The sequence below is a fragment of the Trichomycterus rosablanca genome, chromosome 18 (assembly GCF_030014385.1).
Source record: "Trichomycterus rosablanca isolate fTriRos1 chromosome 18, fTriRos1.hap1, whole genome shotgun sequence".
Taxonomy (NCBI): Eukaryota; Metazoa; Chordata; class Actinopteri; order Siluriformes; family Trichomycteridae; genus Trichomycterus; species Trichomycterus rosablanca.
The window spans coordinates 15,453,679-15,477,395 of record NC_086005.1 but is presented as its reverse complement, the minus strand read 5'-3'; the positions used below and the strand labels follow the sequence as shown (position 1 = coordinate 15,477,395).

Sequence of the window (23,717 nt, the reverse complement as noted above, 5' to 3'; positions counted from 1 at the left end):
GGATATAGCTTCCTTGTCACAGTAACACCTAGGGTGTGTTCGAAAAGCTAGGGAGCTCTCTACATAGACAGCATTTTACATCATCCTGTGCGTGCTCCCGAGAATGAGGCTGTTCGAAATCCTAGATGCCTTAAAATCCTCACTTCTGAGGTATCTTAATATTTCAATGTTATTTTGGCTCAAGAACGAGTGAGCATCCGACGCTGCCTTAGTGATCAAGGCAATCCCAGAATTCTTCTCTCACAGAAAAATAAACATGGCTGATGGGGCGGAGAAACAAATGGAGTTCTTTTCAAACGTAAATAAAATATTACTGATTTTTAACTTGTATAAACTTGTACCGAGTGTTTTTATTTGCAAGTTCGGGCTTGTCAGGAAATGTAACCGTTATCGGTACATGAAGGAAGATGTTATATTGACGTTAGCGTGCTGTGCTACCTCAGTTTATTGGTTTTAATGGCAAGATGCTAAACGCGAAATGCGAAACCCGATGGAATCGCTGTCTAAGTAGTGCGTTCGAATAACCTGACTTATAAGTCACTGACTTATTAGAATCCTTTCTACTAAGTCAGCTGCCTATGTAGACAGTAAGACAGCAAGGCAGCTCCCTAGGTTTTCGAAAACACCCCTAGTGTCAGGTCGCAAAGCCTTGTTGTAAGAATCCACCGCTGGCTGGTTAAAAAGAAGTGGGCAAATTAAAAGGACAGTTTAAGTGAAGAACAGTCTATGAAACTGCAGTGATAGGATAGAACCCCATTTTCCCCAGTTCATCTCCCATAGATGTTTAACTGGGTTAATATCTGGTAACCCTGAAGGCCATAGCAAAAGACGTACAGCATTTTCATCTACATCAGGACGTTCACTGACCCCTTTGTGCCCTGTAGTTGGGTGGCACTGTCTACTTGGAATGAAACCACTGTTAACTGGATACAAATGATATAGATCAGGTGATCAATCAGTACAGATCAGCTGTGACCCTTCCATTTGAGGGAACAGGTTCACCCTTCTGGAAACATAGAACAGGTGCCTGATGATTTAGCACTTTTTCCTTTAATTTGTCACCCACGTATATCTAAATCATCTCTTCGGTCATTTCCCCAGTATGTAGATAAGTCAAAATGATGGGTGTCTGTCAGGTTCAGACATTCCCCCCTCCACCACCACTCTCCTGTCACCCATTTCCTCCACACTCCACAATCTCTGGGGTCTGCATGGATGCCTCATCAGAGTCGTTGGACTCTTTCCATAGCGCACCTCTTTGTCATTTTACTTTAAAATGCATGACATTATTGTCTCCTATGAAAAAGCAAGACAGTAAAAAGCTTCAGTTTGGGTACAATTTACCAGCTTCTGCTCACCTTTTTTGGAAGATTGAACAAGATGGTCAGTCATCCAAAAGAATCAGATGATTAGGCAATCATGCGATGATTGCTTTGTCCCTCGGTACATCCTGTCACTTCTTTTAAAGTGCAGCTTTCCCTAGACGGAACAGAGCTTCCAACATGGCTGTCCCTGGAGACAAATCAAAATGACACTGGCTTGAAATGTGACAAAATTGTACTGAAGATTTGGCAAATCTCTGCTGATTGCTTGACTTAGCATGTCTTCTGCTTTGGATTTTGTTTTTTTAGATAAAAGAATACAATTCTGTTGAGCACAAACACAAAATGGATTATTAAAAGTAGGATTCCTATAGTCTGTCATAAATATTTGTAAAAACAGTTTGTATCTGTTTTGTAGTTTATTGCAATGTTATTTCTTGATGCATGAGTAGCGAGAAGCAAGCGAGTGTGCTTATATTGTGGTTTTGGTTATATGGTGTGTCATATAGTTAAATTAATACTGACAGCTACCTATGTGCTAGCTGGCCCTCCTATTCCAAGTGTTCTGCTATATGCACAGATTCTGCTATATGCAGCCTTCACTCTTTTGGATTTCCTCCTTACCAAACTTGTCATGTCTTGGACCCTGCTTATCATCCTGGAAGAGAAAAGCCTTTTCTAAACTAAACAGATAGGAAGCATTTGTTTTATATAATTGCCTTGATACTCCTGTTTAAAATAAACATAGCTGAAACACTTGAATTCAATCATTACAGGGGTGTCCACAAAGATTTGGCTTGGTGTTAACTTCTCCGTGTATATGTGACAACCAACCAAAACTTTGAAGTGATTAAAGACAATACGCTGGGGTGCTCAGGTGGCGCAGCGGTAAATCACACTAGCACACCAGAGTTGAGTCGATCTCGAAATTGTTGGTTTGAATCTCAGCTCTGCTACCGGCAGGCTGGGCACCTACACGAACGACGATTGGCTTGTTGTTCAAGGGTGTCCATGGTGTGTCTCTCCATACACAAAGCTGATCCACACATGAACTCTCCCTGTACAGGTGAACAGATGCAGTCGGAGGGGGCTGTGTTAGTCATGGCTCTCCTCGGTCAGAGTGGAGGTCAGCATCAGTAGAGATGAAGTGTAATGCAATCGGGTAATTGGATACGACTAGATTGGGAAGAAAATTGGGGGAAAATGCAAAAAAAAAGACATTAAGCTGAATCTGAAAAAAGTTAGAAAGCTATTTGTAAAAGTTCAAGACACCTCAAAACCACAGTGAGAGCCATTATCTCCAAACTAAAATGACTTGGAACAGTGGTGAATCTATCAAGGAATGACCTGCTAAAAGTTTTACAACAGCTTAGTAACAGCAAGACCCCAGATGTTACTAAAGATCTTAAAAAATCTTGAAGCAATCTGTCTGTGACCTAAATCAGACATGTTAGTCCAGATTGTGGTTAAATCACACTTATATAGAACACTTCACACAGTCAGCCGTTAAAAGAATCCAGAGACGAGTGAAACGAGTGCTGAGATAAATGTGTAAAGTGCTATCCGCCTGACTCGAAGCACTGTTAAATAATCACACCCACCCACAAAGAGCATTTGCCAGCTGTAGTCACTCAATCAATCACTAACAATTGACCACTGGCCATATCGCGAAATTAAATGACACTGTAGAGCTTTCTTCACCAATGAATTATTCATCCAATCTGCTGTATGCAAATTTGTTGTTGTTGTGTGTGTGTGTGTGTGTGCGCTTTGTGGTGGACTGGTGACCTGTCGGAAGTGTTTCCTACCTTTCACCCAGTGAAATGTACCCATTACCCCTAAATAGGATAAAGAGGTGGTAAAACAAAGACCGCAGAACATAAGACAAAGACATCAGACCATAAGCTTTTCAGATATCTGAAGAAATGTGTGCCCAGGCAGTCTAAAGAGCATTCATAGATTCTAGATCAGATGTTACATGAGAAGGCCTAGTTTGCACTTTACTTCCCAATTTATCCCAGATGTGTTTATTAGTATTGAGGTCAGGGCTCTGTCCAGGCCACTGGAGTTCCTTTACACCAAATTTGTCAAAGTATGTCCTTATGGAACTCCATGGGTCTGTCCGAAACCCTAGGGAGCTGCCTTGCTGCCTACTGCCTACCGAGACAGCTGCCTAAGTAGAGAGGATTTTAATAAGACATCAAACTAATAAGGCAGATTATTTAGTCGCACTACTTAGACAGCGATTATGACGATTACGTCATCGCAGTTTTTGCTTACTAAGCTAACACAGTTAGCCTCAGGCCATTCTAACCAATGGGCTGAGGCGACACAACTCGCTAACATGCCAGCTAACATCTCGCTCTGTGTACCGAAAGCAGTTACGTTGTCATTGACAAACCCAAAATTGTAAATAAATCACACTTGTACACTTTTATACAAATGAAAAATTCATGAGAATTTAAATAAATTTAAAAAAACTTCATTTGTTGTTCCACATTCGTCCGCCATATTTGAAATCTTTGGCGAGAAAAGTTGTGCTGCACTGAATGCTGGCATTGCCTTTACCGCTAAGATAGCATTGGATGCTCCCTCATTATTCAGTCAGTTTATTGCATCCAAAAAGGCACCTTAGTAGGCAGCATTTTAAGCTATCTAAGAATTCCAACAGCCATAACATTAAAACCACCTCCTTGTTTCTACACTCACTGTCCATTTTATCAGCTCCACTTACCATATAGAAGCACTTTGTAGTTCTACAATTACTGACTGTAGTCCATCTGTTTCTCTGCATGCTTTGTTAGCCCTCTTTCATGCTGTTCTTCAATGGTCAGGACCCCCACAGAGCAGGTATTATTTGGGTGGTGGATAGCACTGCAGTGACACTGACATGGTGGTGGTGTGTTAGTGTGTGTTGTGCTGGTATGAGTGGATAAGACACAGCAGCACTGCTGGAGTTTTTAAACACCTCACTGTCACTGCTGGACTAAGAATAGTTCACCAACCAAAAATATATCCAGCCAACAGTGCCCTGTGGGCAGCGTCATGTGACCACTGATGAAGGTCTAGAAGATGACCAACTCAAACAGCAGCAAACAGCAGCAATAGTTGAGCGATCGTCTCTGACTTTACATCTACAAGGTGAACCAACTAGGTAGGAGTGTCTAATAAAGTGGACAGTGAGTGGACACGGTATTTAAAAACTCCAGCAGCGCTGCTGTGTCTGATCCACTCATACCAGCACAACATACTCTAACACACTCACTGTAGTGCTGGGAATGATCCACCACCCAAATAATACCGACTCTGTGGTGGTCCTGGGAGAGTCCAGACCATTGAAGAACAGCATGGAAGGGGGCTAACAAAGCATGCAGAGAAACAGATGGACTACAGTCAGTAATTGTAGAACCACAAAGTGCTTCCAAATGGTAAGTGGAGCTGATAAAATGGACAGTGAGTGTAGAAACAAGGAGTGTATATACAGTATATACACACTGTATATTGTCCATGTTTTAAATCTGTACACCAGAAATTAAGTAAAAATTGTATGAAGTGTATGAAGGGTGTGTGTTTACATCCCAGCACCCTGTGACTGTCCTATTCCACCTTCACACATGGATTCCTGCTTTTACATTTGTGTTAATATTAACGTTTGTTTTTATGAATAACTATGGAGCTTGCAGCATTTATTTGATGCCAGTTTGGGAGCATTTAAGAAGGGCATGACTCTCCTGGGGGAGTCGTTCACGGCCCTGCGGACTCTGTAACTGTTTGGCATAGTAAAAGCATAGTGTTGATAGAGGTGTTCGTTTTAAAAGACACCCTTTCTATCCAGGGCTCACTTCAAATCGACATGCAGCATTTTGGGCTGCTGTGTTTTAAGTGATGTAATTGTGCTGAAGAGCATAACTGCCTCCTACTCACCTGATTTAACTGGAGCTTTTTAACCACTCAACTGAGCTTTTCTGGTGCTAATGGACCGGTTGAATCGCTCAACAAATGCACTGAGAGAGCAAAATTTAACAGAACTTCTGTTTGGCTGTGACCTCTTGTACTTTACTGCCTTTCAGCTGCAAAAACACACCCGCTGAACCTTCCCCAAATGAGCATTGCTGTGTTTTTTTTCCAGCTCTATGAACATACGTAGAAATGTGTTTTAGAAATTACTATTGACAGGAATTGAATTGAATCATCTTGTTACATTCACCTTCCTCATTTTACATTTACAACATTTAGCATTGGCTTAGGCATAGGCGACACATTGGCTTGGTGGGTAGCACTGTCGCCTCACCGCAAGAAGGTCCTGGGTTTGATTCCCAGGTGGAACTTTGCATGTTCTCCCAGTGCTCTGGTTTCCTCCCACAACCCAATTGGAGCTGCTAAAATTGTCCTAGATGTAATTGTGTGTGTGAATGTGTGGGAGTGTGTTTGCCCTGTAGGACAGGCTTCCTGGCTGGGGTGTTTCCTACCTTTCACCCTAAGAATTGTACCCATGGAAACCCTTAATAGTATAAAGCGGTGGGAAAACAGAAGTTAACATAAGTGAACATTTGGCATTTAACACCATTATCCAAGGATCCAGTCCAAACATTTACATTTTTGGCATTTAGCAAAAGCCTACTATCCAAAGCAACTTACAGTACTGTGACACTATATCGTATAAGCAATTGAGGGCAAAGGGCCTTGCTTAAGGGGCCAACCGTGGCAACCTGGCAGTGGTGGGGCATAAACCAGCGACCTTTTGATTACTAGTCCAGTACCTTAACCACTAGGCTACCACTGCCAACACAGTGACATTTTTGGCATTTAGCAGATGCTTTTTATCCAAAGCAACTTACAGTACTGTGACAGTATATTGTCTAAGCAATTGAGGGCTAAGGGCCTTGCTTAACCTGGCAACCTGGCAGTGGTGGGGCATAAACCAGCGACCTTTTGATTACTAGTCCAGTACCTTAACCACTAGGCTACCACTGCCAATTAAGGGTTGTTTAAGGGCCCAACAGGAGCAGCTACCTGGCAGTGGTGGGGCTTGAAAAAGCAACTGACATTTTTGGCAATAGCAGATGCTTTTTATCCAAAGCTACTTACAGTACTGTGATAGTATATTGTCGAAGCAATTGAGGGCTAAGGTCCTTGCTCAAGGGCCCAACAGCAGCAGCTACCTGGCAGTGATGGGGCTTGAAACAACAACCTTTCAATTACTAATCTAGTACCTTAACTACTAGGCTACAACTGCCAATTAAGGGTTGTTAAAGGGCCCAACAGGAGCAGCTACCTGGCAGCGGTGGGCCTTGAAACAACAACCTTCTACTGTTCAGCTACACTCATACTCACATCATCACATTTTGCATGTTTATTGGGAAAGTGGGGCGGCACGGTGGCTCAGTGGGTAGCACTGTTGCCTCACAGCAAGAAGGTCCTGGGTTGGATCCCTAGGTGGGGTGGTCTGGGTCCTTTCTGTGTGGAGTTTGCATGTTCTCCCCATGTCTGCGTGGGTTTCCTATGTGAACTCCAGTTTCCTCCCACACTCCAAAGACATGCAAATGAGAGGTGAATTGGAGATACAAAATTGTCCACGACTGTGTTTGACATTAAACTTGTGAACTGATTAATCTTGTGTAAGCAGTAACTACTGTTTCTGTCATGAATGTAACCAAAGTGTAAAACATGACCTTAAAATCCTAATAAATAAATAAATAAATAAATGATTGGGAGGGTGGTAAAAATCCTCAGGTCCCATCTTGCTTTGAAGCATCTACATCACCAAGCAGTCCCAGTAATCTTATGTACACACGGAATTTGAGTCATTTTATATTTTGTTGTTTATCTCAGCCTCAATATAAAGTGTCATGTCATCCTAAAATGTTACTTTTTGGAAGTACTCAAAGTAAATATCTGCAGTACAGTCTGACAGACTCACTACATTTAATCTGGCTAACTAGCTAATGCAGATTGATTCTCAGGCTTAAATGGCCTCTAAAGCCAGGGTTTCTAGCCATTGCATTATTCAGGATATTCACGATTACCACAAGCACATGGTGTCCCCATTTGCATAACTCTTTAGTAATCGTTTGTTTTTGTTTTTTTACCTCAGTAGTTCAGGCTGATAGCTTTAACAGAACATTTGCAACAAACCACCAGCCTGATTACAAACCAAAGCAACTGTCTTTTATTGTAAGGCCTGTGTTGTAAAAACAAAGCGGGGTGGAAATGTAGGAAGGCAGCAATCTCTTTTTTAGCCTCAGCTGTTCACTGATTAACTCAAACAGCCAGAAAACAATAAGGTTTTGCCTCTGATCCAGGCCAGCTACTTTAAGTGTAAGCATTGGAACAAAGATTAGGCAGCTTACTGAAGCTGAAAGCTTTGTGTGTGTTCAGAGGAAATGGAAGCAAAACCGCTTAACCACATTTTCCCACCGTGTTTGTTAGCGTTTCGGTGCCTGAACGCTCACATTCCTGCATTTTCTTGCGCTTCCAATCCTCTAAACATTCCTCATATCTGTTCTCGTCATTGTCCTAGTTTAGAGTTTGTCCTGTATCACATGGTGCATGGAGTTAATTAGCTGAGCGTTAATTGAGATTTCAGAGGTGCTCTTCCCTCCCTTCATCCCTTCAGGGCCGACCTAATGTAATAAAAGTCACTTTTGAGAGCTTTGTTTGATCGAAGGGTTGACCTTGCCTCCCCAGGCTGAGCGTTTGAGCAGCATGTGTTTGATTTCTGGGGTTTTTTCCGCAGCAGCGCTGGGAGCTGCAGGTAATGGCCTTGCATGCGTTCGAGCACTCGTGTTTGAATCCCATGTGTCCCACCTCAGGCAGTCCTAAAGTAAGAGAGGGAGGAAAGCCACTTAAAAGACTTAGAGAGTGTAAATTGGTAAGCACTCTGAGATGCCCCTGGGTAAGGCAGGCATGGCAAATAACAGTTCGGATTTAGAAATGTGTCTGCTTGAGTGGTTTCGAGCAGATGGGATGCTAAATTCGGACGTAGTCTTGGAGTAGACCTTGACAGCACTGCACTCAAAGAGGTTAGCAGTTGGTCTGTTCTATGCGATTAAGTGCTTAGGGTCAGGATGCTAATTGTCTCCCTCTGTCACGCTCTATGGCTACGATCTAACCACTTCCAAAACTGGACCTTCATTTTAGGGCTTTAACTAACTATTGGTTAAAAAATTGACTGTCAATTATCAATTTATTTGATTAATTGATTAGTTGTTGTGGTTCATCCACTATACTAGTTGAGCCACTGAGCAGACCCAGTAATCGTATACAAACCATGGAATATGAATCATTTTATATTTATCTGTAAATATGCAGTTGCATAGTTAACAGCAAGTCTAATAATAGTAATAATAATAATAATTAATTGTGATGTAACGATGCACCACAAGGCAGTTAAAAATCGATTCACATGTGTAACGATTCAAATCGGTTTACATGTATAATGAATCAATATTCACTTTAAACAGCAGAGGGCACTGGCACTATTCACCTCGCCTGGTTGATGTCACTACAGGGTTGCCAGGTTCGAAATTTTCCAGCCAAATTTGTTTATGTGAGGATACTTTCTTTATTTGTATTATTTATTTATTTAATGTGCGATTTGTTTTACATTTTAATTTCAGTATTTTTTTTTTTTTACACAAAAAGAGAAATGTGCAGCATTGTTTTACATAGTTTGTACCTACCTCATAAATAAAAGAACATTCATTATTTAGATAAATAAAAGATAAGCACAAATACAGTACTTTATTTTATTTTTTTATTTATTTTTTTCCCCTTTTTCTCCCACTTTAGCGCATCCAATTTCTGCCCGTCAATCATCCTCTCACTAATGCTGGTCCCTGCTCCTGATTGGGGAGGACGAGGCTGCTCCACGCCCCCTCCGACACGTGCACAGCAATCAAACATCTTATCACCTACACTTGACGAGTGCAGTGCAGTACAGCGCTGTGTACGGAGAGCCACACCCTCTACCGCACTCCTTTTCCATCTCTCAATAGTCTAAGAGAGAGTCCCCATCCGGCTTAATCCCTCCCCTATCTAAACAATCGTTGTTCATGTGGCCGCTCAGCCTCAGCCGGCAGGCAGAGCCGAGATTCAATACGATGTATTTGAGATCTCAGCTCTGGTGAACAGCATGTGTTTTTACCGCTGCGCCACCTGAGCGGCAATTTTATTTTTTTAAAGAGAAATAATAAAAGGAAACTTTGTCATAATTTGTCTTCAATTTTATTTTGTTTAAAAAACAGGAAAAAATTGTATCATGAACCCAGTATCGTAAACCCAGTATCGTGACTCGCATCGCATCGTGGGTAGAGTGTATCGTTACATCCCTAATAATAATAATAATAATAATAATAATAATAATAATAATAATAATAAAATAACTGTAAGCTAGATTTAAAAAATAAACCCACACATTTTCCATTCCCCCTATTAGCAAAAGTGAGGTACTAAAGTAAATAGCTTTGGTACACAGTCTTACAGATTCAATCCAGTAGAACCTCGGTTCTCCAGCTTAATCTGTTCCAGAACATTGGTTAAAAACCAATCTGGAAAAAATCTATTTTTCCCAGAGAAATCAATGTAAATAGAATTAATCCAATCCAGACCCCCAAAATTATAAAGCATTTTATTATTTTATTTATCAGTTTGGAGAGGAAAGCCTTTATTTGTCATATATACATATGAACAAGTGCAGTACAACAAAATAGTTTTTCCATTGTTTTTATCCCAGCTTGTTTGGACGCTGGGGTCGGAGCCCCTAGAGCAGACAGGGTTAAGTGCCTTGCTCAAGGGTCCAACAGTGGCTGCATAGCAGAGCCTGGATTTGAACTGACAATCTTCCGATTGATAGCCCAAAGCTCTACCCACTAGACTACCAGGTGTGTTAGGTGATAAGGAAAGGGATTTACGAGCTGTTTTTTCTTTATCCAAATCATTAACAATCTCTCGACTTCTTCAGTTGTCTGTTATCTTTGTTTCATAAGCACTTTCACACCTTTTGCAACATCAGCTTCTTTAATAATCCCTTTATTTTTTTGTATTGTGAACCCAGTATTGTGTACCCAGTATCGTGAATAGTGGGTAGAGTGTATCGTTACATCCCTAATAATAATAATAATAAAACAACTGTCAGCTAGATTAAAATAATAAACCCACACATTTTCCATTCCCCCCATTAGCAAAAGTAAGATACTGAAGTATATAGCTTTGGTACTGTCTTACAGACTCAATCCAGTACAACTTTGGTTCTCCATCTTAATCCGTTCCAGAAGGTTGGTTGAAAACAAATTTGGTTTGAGAACTGAATAAATTTTTCCCAGAGGAATCAATTTAAATTGGATGAATTCCATTTATTGCTTTATTCATCAGTTTAGAGAAGAAAGCCTTTATCTGCCATATATACACATACACAAGTACAGTACAACAAAATTGTTTTTCCACATATCCCAGCTTGTTTGGAAGCTGGGGTCAGAACCCCTGAAGCAGACAGGGTTAAAAGCCTTGCTCAAGGGTCCAACAGTGGCTGCATAGCAGAGCCTATATTTGAACTGACAATCTTCTGATTGATAGCCCAAAGCTCTACCCACTAGGCTACAAAATGAAAATTACCTTTACCTTTAAATGGCTGTTAGGTGTGTTAGGTGATAAGGAAAGTGATTTACGAGCTGTTTTTTCTTTATCCAAATCATTAACAATCTCTCGACTTCTTCAGTTGTCTGTTATCTTTGTTTTATGAGCACTTTCACACCTTTTGCAACATCAGCTTCTTTGATAATCCCTTTATTTTTTAGTACGGTGCTGATTGTAAATGTTGCCATTCTGAACTGCACAGCAATATCACAATCGCATCGCCACTTTTGTATTTTGTTCATTTTTCATTCTTACAACTTTTCTTCTAGATTTGCTGCTATTCCTTTTTTTGGTCCCATGATGTCTTAACGAGCACATTTACATAGCAAATTTTAGTGGAAGTGTGCATTGATCGACAGACACAGACAAACTGGCCAATCGAAACCAGACGAGAGCCGAGACTTTTATTATTCACAAAAAATATGGTTGAGAACACAATTGGTTAATATAGGACACGTTTGAGAACCAAGGTTCCACTGTGTATCTAAAATTGCGAACTAGCTTATGCACACTGATTGTGTGTGTGTTTATGCGACAAGCAGTCGTAGCAAATACAGTACTCAAAATCAAAAACTCCAAGAAGGGCAGGTGTAGCCTAGTGGTTAAGGTAATGGAGTAGTAATCAGAAGGTTGCTGGTTCAAACCCCACCACTGCTAGGTTGCCACTGTGTTGGGGTCCAAGTGTTTTACCCATTTTTTTCCAGTTCAGTTTTTGCGAATTGGCACTGACTAGCTGAGTCTTATTATATCATTGTATGTCAGCAGCTACCAATCTGGAACAATGGGTGTGTTCAAAAACCTAGTGGGCTCTCTACATAGACAGCATTTTACATCATCCTACGCACGCTCCCGAGAAGTAGGCTGTTCGAAATCCTAGATGCCTTAATATGCTCACTAGTAAGGTATCTTAAAATTTCAACTGTATTTTGACTCAAGAACGAGTGAGCATCCGATGCTGCCTTAGCGGTGCAGGCAATCCCAGCATTCAGTGCGGAACAACTTTTCTCACAGGAAAAAAAAATATGGCGGACGGTGCAGAGTTATTTTTAAACGTAAATAAATTATTATAGATTTTTAATTTGTATAAACTTGCACAAGTGTCATTTATTTGCCAATTCGGCCTTGTCAGCGAATTTAACCATTTTTGGTACACGAAGGGAGATGTTAGTTGACATGCCAGCACGTTGTGCCACTTCATCCCATTGGTTTGAATGGCATGAGGCTGACTGTGTTAGCTTAGTTAGCGAAAACTGATGGAATCGCTGTCTAAATAGCGCGTTCGAATAACATGCCCTATAAGTCAATGATTTAGAACCCTCTCTACTTAGGCAGCAGCCTATGTAGGCAGTAAGACAGCAAGGCAGGCTCACTAGGTTTTCGAACAGACCCAATGTATCATTTTTTTTTAGCTATTTAAAGCCAGCCATCATCTCTTTAAACTGTAGCTAGCTTACTGAATGGCATGAGCAAGGTCAATGTGCATTACAAGGACTTTAATTGAGATGTCTGAGATTGACAAGTGTTGCTATAGGACATCTGGCCATGGTTATTTATGGCATCATCAGAGAATTAACTTACAGTCTCTGGAAGATTGAAATCCCCATTTCTCGCTGTCTGTAATTTCTTTTTCAGCTTCCAGGGGATTGTTCTGCTGGAGAACTGGAGATATTTTAAATGAAGTGTTAAAGGAATATCACAGGGGTGGGAAAGAGCCTGAACTCTTTACTGATCCTTTAATTTACCAGGTGCAAAAGCCTTTGAAGACATCAACATATGTACAGTTGAAGATGTTTCCCAGACAGCTGTCCAACCTGAGGCCAGATCAAAGCAGTAGTGCAGAGTCATTCTTGCTGATATCTTAAGCATTCATTTAAAGTTCAGCTCATGAATCGTTACCACTCCTGCTTTTGTGCTGATTCCTAAGCTATAAATTCTTGCTTAGTTGTCTAATTCTGGTGTTTTATTGGTAAGAAGGGCCAAGGTGAGCACTGTGTGACTGCGGGCAATGTGCAGCGCAGTGAGATGGATAGCCAGAACTGTTAGCTTCTCTATTTTAAACATCCAATTTATTTCTTTTATGAGAAATCTGGTAGATTGAATCATTTTCACAACACATTGTGGGCTTAGAAATGAATGAAACTCCTAAATCAATCCTGAACAGGTACAAGTAGACTCACTGACGAATAATCGCGCAAAAAAAGTTGTTTTGTTTGGGAGGTTTTGACTGCTAAGTGATTTAGTTTCATTTCAGCTTTTTTGCTTTTTCATGTCAGAAATTCCATAAAGGTGTCACGCTGAGATGGGGCTATTATTTGTGCCGGTGAATTCATAGCTCGGGATAAAGCAGTTTTTTCTGCCTTTCTATAGATGAGCTAGTCTAAATAGCTATGAAATTGCCTGAATAATGGGTTTTAAATCCAATCCCACTTTGTCCTTTTAGCTTTACCGTATGCCATTGAATGTATGTCTTCCCGGGAGACGTTCAATTATTAGACCAGGACCATTGCAGAAATTGCTGTATGGCCTTGTAATGTATTCTTCTTTCTCTGTGGAGGTTCCAGATCGTTATTGCTCAATGAAATTCCTAATGTGAGCCTTTTCATATTTACAATTGCCTATGGAAGTCAGAAAAGCATATAACCTATGATTATAATCTTTTATAATGTAGAGCAGATGGAATGTCTTTATTTGTCATATCTGGGATCAGAATGCCCTGGAGCCGAGGGGGTTAAGGATCTTGGTCAGGGGCACAACTGTGGCTGCATGGTGGAGCCTGGATCATAATCTGCTATGAGTGTTTATCTGCCTCTGTTTCATCTCAAGAGTCATATCTCGGTCTCATATATCTCGATGAATTGTTATACTTCTTTATATCTCAAGTTGATTGAGTCTAGCAGTTTTTCTTCTTTAGGTCTCGAGCACTTACTTGTGCTAGTATTTAAGTGGGCTGCGTAGCCAAATGCCATGAAATGAATTCCACTCAAGCCAGTGAAACAAAATTAGCTCCCCCCCCCCCTTCCCGTCATCTCTTTCTTGATTTCCCAAGGTAATCCAATTTAGTCCTGAAGAAAGATCAAATTAATTTTATAATGCACTGATCAAACATTGCCCGGGGTGTCTCCCTCTTCCAAATGAGTTTTTAGAAAGATGCAGATGTCTAAGGATGAACATCCACAAGAGGAAATGAGGCAGAGGAAGTGAGTGTGGGGGTAAAAATGGGTCCTAGCAGACGCTCCAGTATCTCCATTTTTATTGGACAATTTTTCTTTCCTGTGACTGCTCCTTGATCATTTTTACTCATCTGGTATTCATCACTTTTCTGTGTTTATTGCTGAAGCGCAGCACAATCTGCTTTGTCAGACAGCAAAACCCAAATTGGGCATATTTGTTTTCGTTCATATTGCTTGTGCGAGTTTATGGATCATCAACTAGGCAATAGGAGCTAATAGGAGGGCATTGTAAACTAATTTTCTTTGCCCATTTTTCAAATGACCACTAAGTATGCTAGCATATGTAAAAACAGGCGTAGAATTTCGGTACATTTACTTTCAGTACTTACTCAATTCAATTTCTCATCTTACAAATTTTCTATCTGCTTGTAGGTGATCTAAGCGCAATGGAGTCCCCACGGTACCCCTCAGCTGCTGATCTGGATGCCTATGCACAAAAGACGGCAGACAGTCCACTTTCCATCAAGATCTTCCCCTCCAACATCAGGGTTCCTCAGCACAAACAGATTGGACGGACTGTAAACGGGTTGGACACGACAGGCCAACGCTACAGTCACTATTCTCAGCCCTATACCGGAGGTTACCAGGGCTTGTTGACCATCGTCAGAGCTCCCACTGTGACCAAAGGCATAGTAAAAAGCTCAGAAGGCAAGAGGACTAAACTGTCGCCCATCCAAATGGCGGTGGCACCTTATGCACCGCCCAGCAGCAGCGGCTTGGCCCACAGGCACAGGCACAGACCGTACAATATGGAGCTCTGTAAGCCTCCAGAGGTGCACAATGTACCAGTACCACCCAATATAGGGGTGCCTGCTTCTGCTACATCACTCTCAAGTGGGCAAAGCTTAGCTTTGGCTCCTCATGCTGACCACACATCCCTAGGCATGGTGAGACACATGGCCAGAACAGCCAATGCTCAGGGTATTCGGGCATCCGGGGACGAACATTCCAGCCCATCCCACCAAGCAGCCACAGCCTGCTTAGATTCTAGCTTCAGCATGGACATGGCCAAGACCGCGGGCTACGTTGACACTATGGAATATGCGATCTGGCAATCCAAGCAGCAAAGACATCAACAACAACAGAAGCAGCACTATCAGCAGGTTCCACTACACAGGTACAGTACCAGTGGAAGCAGCAGAGGCACCATTAGCAGGTCTCCAGAAGTGTGCTTGCCCCCGACTACCACTCAGATCCCCTACAGGTCCCATGCACTTAGCACATGCATAGCAGGTGGCACGCTGGACCGGGTAGGTTCGTCACCTTTGAACTGCGCTCCCACACATGGAGAGTTTTCAACTGGCCAGTTCTTCATGCCTCCCTGGAATAGCACGCTTACCACCCCCAACAGTGACTGTTACAATCCGCAGGAGCTGCCGCCTGGCTCGATGGGGCTTGGTCACAGCCATGCACGCCCTCAGCGCCAAACCCACTGTGTGCCGCAGCAGTACCCGGACCTGGGCCTGTGCTGTGGGCTGCCTGGCCGCTGTCTGTGCCAGGCATCACTGCTTAGCAGCAGCCTACAGTCTCTGGAGTGCCTGATCAGCGAGATTCACCCACCTTGCATCAAGGAGCGTATGCTGGGTCGTGGATATGAAATCATTCAGCCCACGCACATCCAGTTGCCTGTGTTCAGATAGGGAGCAACCAGTGATCTGATTTAGATAGTGGGATTGAGTGACAAGGTATAGATTTGCTATAAGACATACTATTTAGTGGATGTATGTTAGTGATAAAATGTCTGGTGGGTCTTTGTCAAGGGTAACAATGATCCTGAATCCTTGCAAAAGGAGTTGCAGTTCCATGTGAACTAGACTGATTTTAGGAAATACTGAGATATGCTCTAATACTGTTCGCAGAAACAGGGATTTTGTGGTATCACATGATTACTTCTTACTCGAATAATCTGAACAAAACTTCTCAGATTAGCTGCCAAATACATGAAAAAGTCATTAACTGCCCCATAGCTGCAGGACATTGAAGAAGGGTCTGTCTGTGGACTGCAAACTGGTGGGCAGGCCTTTGAGTGGTACATATAAGCCTAACTCTGAGACCATATGTAAAGTTCAAAACATACAAGATCGTTAACATAAAAAAACCTTGACAATCAAAAGTGTAAATTATCTTAGTGCTAGCATTAGCTTTATATCGTACAAACAGTTATGAATATATATATTTTTAAAAATGTCAGGTTAGCTCATGTTCAGGAACCTTAAAAATATGTCGTAAAGCCGCTCAGGTGGCGCAGCGGTAAACACATGCTGCAACCAGAGCTGGATTTTGAGTACGTCGTATCGAATCCAGCTCTGCCTTGCCGGCTCGAGGATGAGTGACTGTATGAGCAACGATTGGCCGGTTGTTCTGTTGGGGGGGGGGGGATGTGAGCTGGATGTGGGTCTCTCTCAGTCAGAATGCGATTACGACCTCTGCCGGCTGATTAGAGGCGCCTGCACAGAGATGAGGAAAGAGTGCCCTTAGGGTGTGTCTCTCCGCATGCAGTGCTAGGTGGCACAATACTCATCAATATGTGGGTGGCAAAAATGCATCCGGCTTGCTGCTCATATGTCGGAGGGGATGTGGGTTAGCTTCGATCTCCTTGGTCAGGGCAGGGTTCGGCATAAACAGAGAGGAAGCACGATGCAAATTGGACAGTTGGACGCACTAAAGGTGGAGAAAAAGGGGAGAAAATGCAAAAATAAATAAATAAATAAATGTCGTAAATCCTCTCAGAAATCATGTCAAGTTTTTACCAGTCAGAATTATGTTGTTACTTGTAATGAACCTAAAACCACAATTTAAGGTGGACCAGTTTTAGAGATCTGAGACTTCACTCAGGCTCAAAAGCTGCTCCCACTGTATGAGCAGAAAATATAATAAACATTTAAAAACATGGCTAAAATATTCTTAGAAATCCAGTTATGTTAGCTTGTCTAAGCTAGCTGACTAAAATATAAAGATTATAAACTTGAAATATATGGCTTAATCTTGTCAAGTTTAGCTAGATTGCTAATTTGTAGCAGTAAGGATCAACATAAAATCCAGTCACTGACTAGTGTTATAACTACTAATAACATTGCTGAAATCGCCTCAGAAATAATGTGAGATAAGCTTGTGTAGGATGTTTGGCTAGTGTTAAAAATACAGGATTTTAAACATACTAACATAGCTAACAAATCCTCTCTAAACTTAAGTTGTCAGCTCATATTTGCTAGCTAACTAGTGTTAGCAGTAAAAATGATTCGCATTTTAAAACATGCCTCACAATTCCTTTAAAAAATCCTGTCAGGCTAGGTCATGTTTGCTAGCTGGCTAGTGCTAGCACATTTTCACACGTTTTATATACTATTCTTTATTGCTAGCATTAGCTTTAAAGCGTACAAACAGTTATGAATATAATTTTTTTTTTAATGCCAAAAATTGTAAGGTTACCTCATGTTTAGGAACCTTAAAAATATGTCCTCTCAAAAAATAAATCTAAAAATAAATCCTCTCAAAAATCCTGTCAAGTTTAGCGTGTTTACTAATATGTACCTCTCAGGATTATATTGTTACTTGAAGTGAACCTAAAACCACAACTTTAGGTGGATCAGAGATCCGAGACTACTTCATCCAGGCTCAAAGGCTAAATAAACAAGGCTAATATATTCTCAGAAATCCAGTTATGTTAGCTTGTCTGAGCTAGCTACCTAAAGCAACAAAGATTATTAACCCTGAATTTATGGCTTTATTCCTCTCAGAGAAACCATAAAAGAAACTTGTACACAAGGACAACACTAGAACAGTTGTTTTTATCTATCTTGCAGCCATAAAAATAAAAAATAAAAATCTAAAATGGACAAAAATATAAAGACAAGATAAAATAAACAGACAGTAACATGTTACCTATTTTTTGCCATTAATTGACACATATGTGTTAAAGATGGAGCTAAAACTCAAATAAATAAATAAATTATTGCTCTCAGAAATTTTGTCAGTTTAGCTAGTTTGCTAATTTGTAGAAATAAGGATCAAAATAAAATCCAGTCACAGGCTAGTGTTAGCAATGACGTTTTTTAACTACTAATAACATGGCTAAAATATCCTCAGAAGTAATGTCAGATAAGCTTGTGTAAGATAGCTGGCTAGTGTTAAAAATACAGGATTTTAAACATTATCTACCATTAGCATGGACAGTTAAAAAAATAAAAATGGCTAACAAATCCTCTTTAAAATGAAGTTGTAAGCTCATATATGCTAGCTAGCAAGTGTTAGAATAAAAATGATTCACATTTTAAAACATGCCTCACAATTCCTTTTAAAAATCCTGTCAGGCTAGCTTATGTTAGCCAGCTGACTAGTGCTAGCACATTTTCACACGTTTTATATGCTGTATTTACAGATCTAATGGATTTGGGTTCAGATAAATCATACGTGCTGTTGTGCTACAATTATAAAGACGTTTATTTGAGCTATTCAGAAACATTGACCAAAAGAAATCAGAGATTAATTCATCCACATCAACGAGCAACGTAAAGGAAAATAATCGCTCTCATTTAGAACTGCCCAGTCTGACTTAGCATTTTAATTTGTAATTTAGGAATACACTGCTCACTGTTAGCAAGTTAAGCCAACTTTGCCCCCTCAAACAAATAAAAATACTACCATAAAACACATTTACACATTTGAATCCATCAAGTTTTTAATAAAAAGTGTATCACGTCAAAACAGAAAACCAATAGTTGCCCACTAATACAAATTCAAATGTAAACTATGTTCACAATTTATCCCAGGTTCTTCGGTGACATTCATTTATACCAAAAGTTGCCATTGCCAAATTGCTTATTTGTTTGAATCCCAATAAAATAAATGCCCTTCGGCCAAATATGACACATACAACCATGGTTTTGAAGTGTAGTTTAAACACATATGTTCTCAGAGACATGCTTACCCATATAGGGTCTTTTGCCCACTCACAGCCACTCTTACACTATATGGCCAAAACTATATGGACACCCTTTTTAATTACTGAGCTCAGGTAGTTTAGCCACAACCTTTGCTAACTGGCATATAAAATCAATCATGTAATATACATTATATGCCTCCAAATTTGTGGCAACAGTTTGACTCAAGTTAAATATGCTCATGGTTTTGGAATACGATGTCCAACCAGCTCATGATCAGGTGTCCAGATACTTTTGACCATGTTGTGTATTGCCATGTACGGACTCCTTCTGTAGTGTCTGATCTGCAGGCCATTGTGAAAACTTCAGGTCTGTTTACAAACCGTAACTGTATAAAACGATTAGTAATCTTGATGGCATTAATTGATATAGCCCTATTAGTACGAAGTCATCATAATAGTTATGATTTTTGCAATTGCACTGTTAGAAAAATACTCTGGCATGGGTTTCGTCTAGAAACATTTGATTAATAAAAAAAACAAAAACTTGAATTTTTTTCTGTATTGTTTGTGTCCACTAGTAAACAGGCATATTTATGATCTTCTTTATTCTAGTTGTTTTATTTGATTGTGACCAATGGTTTTCATGTTAAAGGTTATTTTATCTGAATTCTCACCTGCGATTACTAGTTGATTATCGTCTGCTGTAGCCGGTTCTATGTTTAACGGCGTCTGAGAATGATCTGCAGACTGGGAAGCGTACACTACTGATCTGGCTCCATCATGGACCTGATGTGATGCTAAAAGAAGTTACTGTGACTATGTCTTAAAAGAGTTTCAACTGGATTTATCATCAGTGTTCTGCATATTTTATTCATTATTATTTATTGATGTTTGAGTTCTATAGAAGGTACTATCAGGGTATCTGAAGTTGTTTTTTTTCTGTTATTTGATTTGTTTCTATTCCTGTTCTTGTTCAAAGTGGACTAGCTTAAAGAAGTGTTTGGATTTAATGGCACATAATGGGCTAGATGTTTTAAAAAGTGCAATTATAATGTTGGCAGATAAGCCCTTTCCATATATTATGCTTCGACTATTTACTACTGTACTGTATGTATGACTGTCTGAAACCTCCTCTACGATTAAGATTGTCAAATAAATCTAATTTAGGGATGTTTTTTTTTTAAACCTGCTCGTTTGCCTTTTTTCCAATGATGAATGACAGCAAGGATGCTTCTTCCTTGGAGAAATAAATCCTACACGCTGAACTGGCTATGAAATCAAAGCAGGAATAGCGCTTATCTTAGCATAAATAGAGCATAATGAGTGCACTACAAGAGTCATTTATAATGTGCAAACCAATTTAGCCTATTGCTTTCAAACACTGTGAGAAAAATTGTCGATTTAAGCCGGGGTTCTGATTCTGTTTGGCTCCGAGGTCTGTCATCCGAGTGGCAGTTTGGGCCTTCGGGCAGAAAAGAAGCAGAGCAGTGATACCCTCTGAGGGCAGGGCATTGACGTTGCTCTGGCTTTATCCACCCCCGGGACAGGGGCTAATCAGCTTTCAGTGTGACCTGAGCTAGCACACATATCCTCAGCCTCTTTTATCAGCTCTTCAAGGGCATCGAGAACAAACAGAGAGAAAGCGAGGTGCTGACGGAAACCAGGCCGGGAGGCTGCCATTAGTTCCAGCAACTGAGTGGTAGATGGAACAATGGCAGGGCCAGCACACCATTCAAATTGCACGCCACTGCATGCAGATCTTGTTACCAGGTATAATTACTGCCACTGTCCTGATCTTTTAGTGTTTCTGCCTTAGAGCTGCTTTTCTGCATGAGTATGATCAAATTAATGCTGAAACCAGAGCTTAGCTTCTTAATATGCATATTTACAAACTCTTGCATACACTGGTAAATGGCATGATTTGTCTGGATGGTTTAGACCAAATCCAAAAACCATGTGAACCAGGTCTGCCATCAATTAGAAGCTGGGTAATACTGTCCAAAATCAAGTGATTTTTACATTACCATGGGCTTATACAGTAGGCTGCAATGCTCTGAAACTGCCACCTCTTCAATTCAACTAAATTTAATTGCTGATCACATGACACAAGAAAATGAGTGGTAGAGTGGCTCGGTGGGTGGCACTGTCGTCTCACAGCAAGAAGGTCATGGGTTTGATTCTTAGGTGGAGCAGTCTGGGTACTTTCTGTATGAAGTTTGTATATTCTCCCCACATCTGCATGGGTTTCCTCTGGGTGCTCCAGTTTCCTCCCACAGCTCAAAGACATGCGGTCATGTGAATTGGAGATAATTAAAGTCACCTAAGGTATGAGTGTGTGTGTTTGTCCTGTGATAGACTGGCAACCTGTCCTCTCTGTTTCCTGCCTTTCGCCCGGTGATTTGGACCCACCGCGACTCTGAATAGGATAAAGCTGTGGTAAAACAGTCAATTAACGAATGAATAAATGAATGATGAGGAAAAGCAGAAGCAGCATTAGGTGACAGTTTCAGTTTATAGACTGACTGTTCCAGGTTCTGTATTCAAGGTACAGTCAAACTAACCCTGTTTATATGGGCACCATATGAGAAGCTACCAATGAAAGTCAATTATAATCACAAACAAGGAATTACAAAGCCATGCCACCAAGTTAAATTACACAGATTATTGGTGGAGTTGAAACTTCTAAGGCACGTGTCAAACTCAAGGCCCGTAGGCCAAATCCGGCCCGCCACGTCATTCACAAAAGACGTATGATTGTCTTAAAATACACTGTAAAATCGTACATAAACTGCATCTCCCACAATGCATGCCGATTTGGTGACCCGCAAAGTGACCGCATCTCGTCACTAGATGGCAGTGTTTCCACATCAGCATTTAACTGAGGCAGTTTTCCAACAAGTGATGAGAAATATTTACAAATAATCCCAAAATGTACAAGAAGAGAAAATTTAAGCAGAAGGAAGATGGGAAAGTGAATACAAGTTTGTGCTTCAAGAAGAAAACCCGGTACGTCTCTTGTGTTATGAGGCCTTGTCTGTGGTAAAGGAGTACAATATAAATGTAGATATACATTATAAATATACAGTATAAATTTGGCATTTTGACACCAAACTGAATTTAGCCTCCAAGAAAAACAACAAATTGTCCAAGATTTAAAAGGCAGACTGCAATCATAGCAGGATACGTTACAATCGACCCTGAGGGCCACCATAATGCAGATGTGGCCCTCGGTGAAAATGAGTTTGACACCCCTGTTCTAAGGTAATGGTTTTATATTTCTGGTTTTTAGCAGAACAACAATAAATGTATGGAGAAAACTCAAATTTCTGAAGGTTTAAACAATGTATGTGTTATCATTCAGTCACTAAAAAAGAACAGTTGCATAAAATGAAACCCTAAGCAGTGGCATAAGAGAAATGCAAACTTTTGGTTTTAACTGTGCAATATATATTCTACTATTTAAATCCACTGTGTTTTTAATAAATTTGCACCTTCTTTGTTTGCTTGCAATAAACACTAACCCGGCTTATCATCAGAAAAACAATATTACACAATTACAGATTTGTGAGAATAACTATAGAAACAATTACACAAGCTTATTAAAAAAACACCCCAGCTGTGCACACTTTCTTCATCTGAGCACTCGGTCTTTCCAGGCATTCCTCAAATGTTCTCTCCCTTGTCTCCTGCAGGGAATTCTCTGTGGTTTGTTGAGCCAGTTGGACACTCAAAGCTTTAGATTTTACCCTGAGCAGGTTGATTGGATTAAGCTCGGGTGACGTGCAGGCTGTTCCATTTCACGCAGCACTGCTTTCATCCTCCCAGCAAACTTCAGCTGTATCACATTACTAGTTTACCTTAACTGTATATACGTACAAGGGTAAGTCAATGTGGTTACTGACTCACAAGGCAGACGTTTTGCCCAAAAGTCTGACAATTTAACCACACTGCATTTTTAGTGTGTTGCTGATGCAAGTACGATGCAGTGAAAACAAATCTGCTCCTTCTAATTAGCCCTTTTTTTATGACACGCTTGTCTTAAAGTCTAATAAACATACTAATATAAGACAAAGGACACAAAACACTGTCTTTAATTGATTATTTTGTTTATTAAAGAAATAAAAAAGGATATGCAAGACCTGTATTGCCTATTTGAAACAGTATTTTTTACAAAAAATGGTGATTTAACAGCGATAAACATTCCTGTTATTGTTGTCTGCTATTGTTGGACAATAACAAACAACAGGATTATTTTATATAAGGTTATATACACCGACTAGGCATAACATTATGACCACTGACAGGTGAAGTGAATAACACTGATTATCTCTTCATCACGGCACCTGTTAGTGGGTGGGATATATTAGGCAGCAAGTGAACATTTTATCCTCAAAGTTGATGTGTTAGAAGCAGGAAAAATGGGCAAGTGTGTTGCCCAAAGGATTTGAGTGAGTTTGACAAGGGCCAAATTGTGATGGCTAGACGACTGTGTCAGAGCATCTCCAAAACTGCAGCTCTTGTGGGGTGTTCCCGGTCTGCAGTGGTCAGTATCTATCAAAGGTGGTCCAAGGAAGGAACAGTGGTAAACTGGCAACAGGGTCACATGTGGAGCGAAGGCTGGCCCATGAGGTTCGATCCAACAGACGAGCT

At 40.6% G+C, this 23,717-nt stretch overlaps 1 protein-coding gene across 1 annotated transcript in view; it reads left to right on the top strand.

Moving 5' to 3' along the window:
- The window catches only part of LOC134332806 (protein FAM222A), a 65,665-nt gene extending 49,840 nt beyond the window's left edge, over positions 1-15,825 (top strand). Inside the window, exon 3 of the mRNA XM_063014618.1 lies at positions 14,558-15,825. Within this exon, the coding sequence (XP_062870688.1) occupies positions 14,558-15,825 (1,268 nt within the window). The remainder of the gene's footprint in view (positions 1-14,557) is intronic.
- The last annotated feature ends 7,892 nt before the right edge of the window (positions 15,826-23,717 follow it).